The following is a 7704-nucleotide window of genomic DNA, read 5'->3' as shown; positions in this document are numbered from 1 at the left end:
AGTGGGTGCGAATGCAGTCACGATTGGCTTCGGCTCCTTTCCCGTGAGCCAGTTCCAGCTTGAGCCGGTAATAAAAGCAGCAGTGAAGACGGTGAACGATGATCCTCACAAGCAGCGCCAGAAAGGACTCGTGCCACACACAGCCCCTAATGGCGAGATTCTTTGGGTTCATCCAGATCTGATCGGAGACGAACAGTGGACTGGGACCTCTTCCAAGAAGAAATCAAAAGGGAAAGGCAGATCTTGTTATGGGGTGTCCGCTATTCCAGGAAGGGACGATGACAGAATTCCGGCCTTCCCACTTTCTGAAGATGAGCAGGAAACATTCGCCACTCGGAGCGGGAACGAGTACCACTACAAGTACCCGGATGCTTCCGAGCAATTAGGTACCAACACTCCTCCGTCCAAGACGTTGGCAGAACTGGGAATAGCAGCAATTCCCCCGACGCCTATAGCCGCGGAAAGAGTCCAACAGAAGGAGAAAGGAAAAGAGCCTTTACGCCAGGAGACCCAAAACCCGAGGCAGTCTCGATTCAATCATCCGATTGGAAGAGACAAACCGGGGAATGCGAGCTCTCCACCTCATTTCGACATCATGGCGCAATTAGCCAATATCCCGGCTAGGATAACCCTTTACGAGTTATTGCGCCTGTCCAAGGATACAAGGAAAGCATTACAGGAGGCTTTGAGCGATTCAGAAGCTTTTCTAACTCGGATCAAGCCATCCCCTGAAGGGCCAGAGCCATCAGCTCAGCATTGCAACCTAGCGGCGCATCATTTCCCATGCATCTCCTTCACTAAAGAGGATATGCAAACAAAGAACTCGAAGCATGATCGGCCCTTGTACTTCACCGGGCACATTGGCTCCAGCATGGTCAACCGGATCCAAGTTGATCCGGGTTCCGCTGTTAGCATAATGCCATTCCGATTGATGCATCATCTCGGAATCCCGACGAGTCTCGGCAATGCCGAGACACCCTTGGGGGTGTCTCGGCAATGCCGAGACACCCCTAGGGGTGTTTCTCCCCTAGTTTTGTCTTGTTCCTTTTTTTGGCCTCTTGTGCATGGTCCCCCCCTCCTTTATTTTGAATTTCAAGAGAGAACCCCACCCCCAAAACCGAATTCTTTCCCCCCATTTTCGGTTTTCTTTCTTCTTCCTCCCCCTCTTTCCTCCATTGATTTGCTCTTGAGAACCCTTCAATCCCTTAAAAGATTCGGGATTTTGACGGGTACCCATTTGCCGGAATCTTCTCCTCTTTCAAACGAGGGTCTTGGCCTCCATTTCCGAGCCCGAAGGAAAACTCCTTTGACTTGGTAAGTTTTTCTTCACAAACCCCTTATTTTCTTGCAAAGATCATGTCTTTATGCTTGTAATAGATAAGGGTTTATGGATGAAATAAGCATTTGGGGGGTTTTATTGCAAAAACCGAAACTATAGGGGTTTATTTGCAAAATTCGTGGGTCTGAAATTTTGGGGGCTCTTATGCAAACATGAACTGAAATTTGGGAGGCTTGGGTTCGTGTTTGTTTCTTCAAGAAATGGGGGTGCTTTGTGTAAGAGGGTTAAAGAACTGTTTGAGGGGTTTATTTGCAAAACAGTCCCTAAATATTTGGAGGGGCTTATTGTCAAAAGAGCCACGAATTTGGGGCTGAAATCCAAGAAGTTTAAACCCCCGACCCTTGATCGAATTTTTGGTAAAAGCATATGGATGCAAAACCAAAAGTTCATGGAGGGACTTTTATGTAAAATTGACCAAATTCTGCAAAAGGGCTTATTTGCAAAATTTGATCAAAATTATAGGGTACCGGGATGTTCGATGATCAAGTATGATGACCATAACCCGAGTCATACGTGTCCTTGACCTGAATTTGGCCTTGAGCACGAGGGGTATTTTGGGTATTTCACCAAAATTTTCCGCGAAATGACGATTATCGTTTCGCGTGCACGAAATTCGTAGGCTTAATTAGACTTTAACTACAAAATCCTATTTGTTATTAGGATTTCGAGTCCAAGTGCTTAATTTCCCTTCTTCCGATATTTCGTGTATATATATCGTACCTGATGTACTGCTCTTCATTGCAGATTCACGATGTCTCCCCGTCGGTCTCGTCTTTCCGGGAGTCACCCTTGCTCGCAGCATGGCGTGGAGGAGGCTCCTACGACATCATCTCCAGTGACCTCTTGCTTTGGGGGTAAGAATCTTATATATATTTTTTTCTTTTATCCCGGATTGACCTCTCGCGGGTCATGACGGAAGAACCGATACCCCTCCCGCGGGGGTTAAGGTTTCGGACTTGCTTTGCTTAGCCAATTCAAGTCCTCGGTTATATTGGGGCGATCTCGTGTTGCCTTACACCTTATAGGTCGGTATATGTTATCACGGTGTCTACGTGATGACGCATACCGTTCTCCCGGTGTAGGGCACTCGAAATCGAATAATCTCGTCTTGCGTTTATGACATGGATTTTCTGACTCCATCTTTGCTTTGTTGCAGTTGAGTTTCCCGGGGGTAGTCTCCCTCATCATGCCCCTACCGGTTGTAGTAGGGAAGTGTTTTCTTCGGCTTCTGCCAGGCAGATCATCGATCCCCTTCCGCAGTTCGACAGAGATCGCTCAGACGAGTTCTGTCGCTTGATAAAGGATGGAGGGCGTCACTGTTTACGCCAACTTATCACCGATGCTCCTCTCACCGCAGACGCCACTTCTACTGAAGCTTTAAAGAAGCCGGGTTTTCTATTCGGGGATCGCACCGAAGATCCTGCCGCGCTGACTCTTGCTGAGGAGCACTGGCTTACCCTTGACGAGGGAGCTCTTTTATATATCCCCTCTATTCCTCGCCAGTGCTCTTTTACTGACTTGGAGAAACAGGCTGTGGGGCGACAGATGTCCTGGCCTCTTACCAATGCTGTTACACACGTTCAGTGCGGATACATTTCTCATCACAAGAGTCCCGGTTCTCTGGGGTATCAATCCATTTGTGGCCTTCGACCCGGGATCATGGGTCTTGACACTGCACCTCCAGGCGAGGTATCGGCGGCCGCTCTCACCGTGAGGAATCGTTTAGCTCATCTGGGAAGACAATTACCTCGACTGGATTACCGATGTTATGGTTGGGCTTCCTCACTGGCTAAGGGATGGTGGACCCGTTTGACCAGTTATGTTCTGGGACGCTGGGAGAGAGACTTGAAGGGTAGTGGATTATATACGCCCATACGGGCTACTATGTATGGACTTCCCGTTAGCTGCCGTCACTTCTTGGCATTGCTCGAGACATATATGCCTGATAGTAATACCTTCTTGACCAGTGGCGGAGAGCTAGGGTTGGCTCTTCATGAGATGCACCAGGTTTCCGGGCTTTCGATGGGAGATTGCCCGTATCAGGAATACTTCCCTTCTAACCAACAGTTGGAGTGTTTGAAGAAGGATACTCCCGATGTGTATGACACTCTCTGGGACCTCACCTGTCATTATCACACCTGTTTGCTCCAGAGTTCTCCTCCAGCGAAGACGAAGAGGAAGATCAGCTTGAAGCAGTTTGCTGTTTACCTGTTTCCTAACTTGGAGGATGATTCCGAGGAGTCCATACATGAGTTAGGCGTTTTGACCCCTGCCGCTATTAATGAGCTGATGGAGAAGAATGAAACTCATTCTTATACCATTGCTAGTGCCGAGGGGGCTTTTCCGGCCGGGACTAAGTTTCGATCGTTCCTCTATCATGCCCAGAAGTCTATCGATCCTCGGTCTCTGTTAGCTGGCTACCTTGCTCTTTGGCTGAAGAAGTGTGTTGTTCCATATCAGTCTTCAGACGCTCTACCCCTCGAGGTGCTCTTCCCTGCGGTCCAGCTAGCTTATGGGAGGGAGCTTTCTCTGCTTCCAGCGATGGTTGCCAGCATCCATTGCGGGCTTAGGGGTGTAGTTCGTGTTCTTACCCAAGTGGGTTCTAAACCCTCGACTGAGCTTACCTGCCCGAAGGTTGAGCTGCCCTACGCTTATTTGATGGCGTGGTTCGTTCTTCACCGTCCGGACTTGATGTCGGCGCCCAGCGCCGTTGATGTTCCCGTTCCTTTCCTACAGCTGTTGGAGGAGAGTAGATGGGTTGGGAAGAAATTTGAAGATGTACAAAAAGAACTTCGAGTTCGCAGGAACTGGGAGTTCTTCAAATGCTTCCCTCGCTTTTCGGGACGTTATGGCGAGGAGTTGACTGATATGGAGAAACCCCGAACTAACCGGACTGCTCTCGACGTCGGTTGTTTCCGCTGGTTGGTGAACATCCGAGTCGGGTATCTTGTTCTCCGGGTGAAGGACCGCTGCCACATAGAGCCTTACCTTCCCTGCCGTTTCGCACGTCAGTTTGGCTATGACCAACTATACGTTGGGAATCCGAGTCGTAGTTTGCGTGTTGAGGGAGGACTCGTTGACGGCGTACGGGCGTGGTTATGGACCATGGTTGGCTGCACCGGGGCTCAGTTTGCTCTTCCCTCCTATAAACGCAAGCCGATGATTACCTTCCTCAGCTGTAAATGGTTCCTCTCTGCCGATGAATCCATAAGTGTGAGGAGTCTTTCGGAACTAGAATCCGATCACTTGGTTCAATCTGCTATGATGGCTGCTCGCAGGGCTGAGCCTGCTCAGAGACAGAGGAAGAAGTCCACCGGAATTCCCGAAGGGGAGTATGCAGATATAGATACCGACCAAGCAGAACTTGATACAGGTTTGTCATGCTCTTTGATCCTCTTTCTCGACTTCAATTGGTATTGGCGAAAGATCTGGTTCATGAGATGATTCTTGTTGTTTCAGGTGGGGTAGCCGACGACCATGGGTCGCTCGCTTCCCGTCGTGCGAAATCCAAGTTTGGTGGCCAAACTTCGCATGACCGCCCCGTTGGTTCTATGAGGGGTGATCCTTCGAAAAGGAAAAAGATTGCCCATAAACCTCATGTTGATCAGCGCTCCCATGGGGTAGATTCAGGAGGCTTTGCCGACGGGGAGGAAGGTAACATTTTGTTGTACCCACTTTTATTGCTTTAAGATGATTTACCTTCCGGGATCCCTGATCCTGTTTCATAATTCAGGGTTCTTCGAGGAGGGCGAGCTTCCACCAGGTCCGGTATTCTCTGGGGCTGACAACATGGACTGCTTCATGCAGCAGGTGTGCGACGCCCTTCGTGATGGCTCCCTGGGCATTGATCTGAACATCGATCTTGGGCAGGCAGATGGTGTTGATCCCACCGGTTCATTTTCAGATATACCTACATCCGGTGCTGCAGGTGTTGCGACAGAAGGGCCAGACGGGGATGGGGCCTCCCCTATTGCAGATTTCGAAGAGCAGGGATATGTTCCTGCACCGGTCTTCCCGAGACCTGACTCTGGACTGTTAGCCGATATGTTAGCTGAACAAGCTCCCACCGGGACTGTGAGACCACTCTTTGAGAGTGATTCATCCACAGGTATATATCCAATTTCCTCTCTTCTTTGCTTGTCTCAGTCTCCATTTTGACTAATAAAGAAGTGCAACTATATGACCAGGCGCTGTACCTGATTCTGCTATAGCTTCGGGTGTTTTCCCGCCTTCGCCTAATACGACTGACTTGCCCACGAGGGTTGATATACCTTCCATGAGCATTCCTGTCGTTACTTCGGAGCCTGTCGAACCCCAACCCGAGGGGATTTCCGCCGGTATAGGTATACCTCGAATTTCCCTTAGGGTCTTTTCGATTGTATTTAATAGTTTCTTGACCTCCCATACTGCTGCTTGCAGGTTCTCGACCGTCTCTATATGAGCAGGTCCATGCTCTCTTGGCCGATACCAATCCAGATGGGGATGTCTTCCGCACTGACCTCGGCTTCTTTACTGCCTTTTATAACGGCGTGATTGATAAGCTTCTGCACAGAGGGTCTTCTTTTGATCAGTTCAGGCGTTCCTTCTCCCGTCACATGATGATGATGAGGGAAGAGGGATATCCGGATTTGGCCGATTCCTTTACAGCTGATTTCGCTGCCCTGGAGTCAGAGATTCGAGAGCTGAGGGAGTTGAAGGCTGGTGGAGCTCCCTCTTTTGCATCTTCTCAGGTGGAGGATAGGTTGACGCAGTGGCATGAACTGCGATCTTCCGTTGGCAGCGAGCTTCGATCACGTGAGCGCACTGTCGAGCAGCTGATGGCCTCTCTGGCGAGGAAAGACACCAGCAGAGCTGAGTTAGTGAGCTCCTTAGATTCCACTCGTGCAGAGATAGCTAGACTGAAGGAGGCCTTGGAACGCGCCGAAGAATCTGCCGCTACCATTTCTGAGGAACTGGTTGGGTTGGAGCGTTCTCGTGAATGGACACTCGACAGGCTGGGATCAGTGCAGGAGGGGTTGATGAAGCTACGACACGAAGCCGCAGAGGTTCTCAACAGTTCCGAAGATTCTGTCCGAGCTAGCCTGCAGGCGGAGTTCGAGCAGGACTATATGGACAGGCTCTCTGGTTTAGAGTCTCATATTCTTAGCCGTCGGTTGCCTTCGGACTAACGAGCTTTTGTTGTATGCTTTTGACTTGATTTATTAATAGAAAATCCGCATTTGCTTCTTTTGTGTTTTCTCTGTATCTCTTCCGAATGACAGATTTATGGGATTTTTGGCAAACCCCCAGCCATCAACGGGTTTGAGGTGCCTTTACCGATTACCGTTTGAATCGGGCTAGCATGCGGATTGTCGAAATCCGTTCCGCATGTAACGTTGTGCTGAGAGAGTAAACTCTCTGAGGCTTTGTGCTATGATCTTGAATACATAGGCTTCGTCTTTCTCACGGGAATAGACTACCCGGCAACGCGTGTTAGGCGTTGACTTTGGGGTTTTTGGCAAACCCCCAGCCTTCAACGGGTTTGATGTGCCTTTACCGATCACCGTTTGAATCGGGCTAGCATGCGGATTATCGAAATCCGTTCCGTATGTAACGTTGTGCTAAAGGAATGAACTCCCTTAGACTTGCTGCTACGACTTCGAATACGTAGACTTTGCCCTTGTTACGGGAATAGGCTACCCGGCAACACGTGTTAGGTGTTGACTTATCCCTACTTAGGATTCGGGATAAAATTCCCCACGCACCAAGTGCGCGGATTGGAAGTTGAAAGTTGTGTCAAAATAGGAGAGGAAGAATTTTATATTCTATCTCCCGCTGGAAAGGAAACTTGAGGTGGGATTCCCCACCCCCAGTATCTGGAAGGATGAACTGGGAATGGGATCTCCACTCCGAGCACCCGGAATGATGAACTGGGAGTGGGGTCGCCACTCCGAGCATCGGAAAGGTCCGAGGAGAGGAAGAATTTTATATTCTATCTCCCGCTGGAAAGGAAACTTGAGGTGGGATTCCCCACCCCCAGTATCTGGAAGGATGAACTGGGAATGGGATCTCCACTCCGAGCACCCGGAATGATGAACTGGGAGTGGGGTCGCCACTCCGAGCATCGGAAAGGTCCGAGGAGAGGAAGAATTTTATATTCTATCTCCCGGTGGAAAGGAAACTCGAGGTGGCACACCCCCAGAATCCGAAAGGCTCAAACGACCCTAACTGTCGTAAGGTTTGGTCATTTGACTCTGAAGAGGAAGAATTTTATATTCTATCTTCAGCTGGAAAGGAAACTCGAGGTGGCACACCCCCAGAATCCGAAAGGCTCAAACGACCCTAACTGTCGTAAGGTTTGGTCATTTGACTCTGAAGAGGAAGAA

At 49.6% G+C, this 7704-nt stretch overlaps 1 protein-coding gene across 1 annotated transcript; it reads left to right on the top strand.

The window, feature by feature from the left end:
* Positions 1-1217: 1217 nt before the first annotated feature.
* LOC109828328 lies at positions 1218-6571 on the top strand. The gene is made up of 7 exons (XM_020395350.1): positions 1218-1314; positions 2084-2193; positions 2496-4712; positions 4799-4993; positions 5073-5447; positions 5527-5682; positions 5759-6571. The coding sequence occupies exons 2-7, from the start codon at positions 2091-2093 to the stop codon at positions 6505-6507; spliced, it is 3795 nt and encodes a 1264-aa protein (XP_020250939.1). The 5' UTR covers positions 1218-1314; positions 2084-2090; the 3' UTR covers positions 6508-6571.
* Positions 6572-7704: the final 1133 nt, after the last annotated feature.

The sequence above is a fragment of the Asparagus officinalis genome, unplaced genomic scaffold (genome assembly GCF_001876935.1).
Source record: "Asparagus officinalis unplaced genomic scaffold, Aspof.V1 AsparagusV1_Un1050, whole genome shotgun sequence".
NCBI lineage: Eukaryota > Viridiplantae > Streptophyta > Magnoliopsida > Asparagales > Asparagaceae > Asparagus > Asparagus officinalis.
The sequence above is the reverse complement of the archived record's forward strand: the minus strand, read 5'-3'. Positions and strand labels throughout refer to the sequence as shown.

Excerpts from the sequence above, each read along its gene's own strand:
- LOC109828328 (XM_020395350.1), top strand. The coding sequence starts at position 2,091 with ATGTCTCCCCGTCGGTCTCGTCTTTCCGGGAGTCACCCTTGCTCGCAG. Across the intron at positions 2,194-2,495 it reads AGTGACCTCTTGCTTTGGGG|TTGAGTTTCCCGGGGGTAGT; the intron begins GTAAGAATCTTA and ends GCTTTGTTGCAG. Across the intron at positions 5,683-5,758 it reads GGGGATTTCCGCCGGTATAG|GTTCTCGACCGTCTCTATAT; the intron begins GTATACCTCGAA and ends TGCTGCTTGCAG.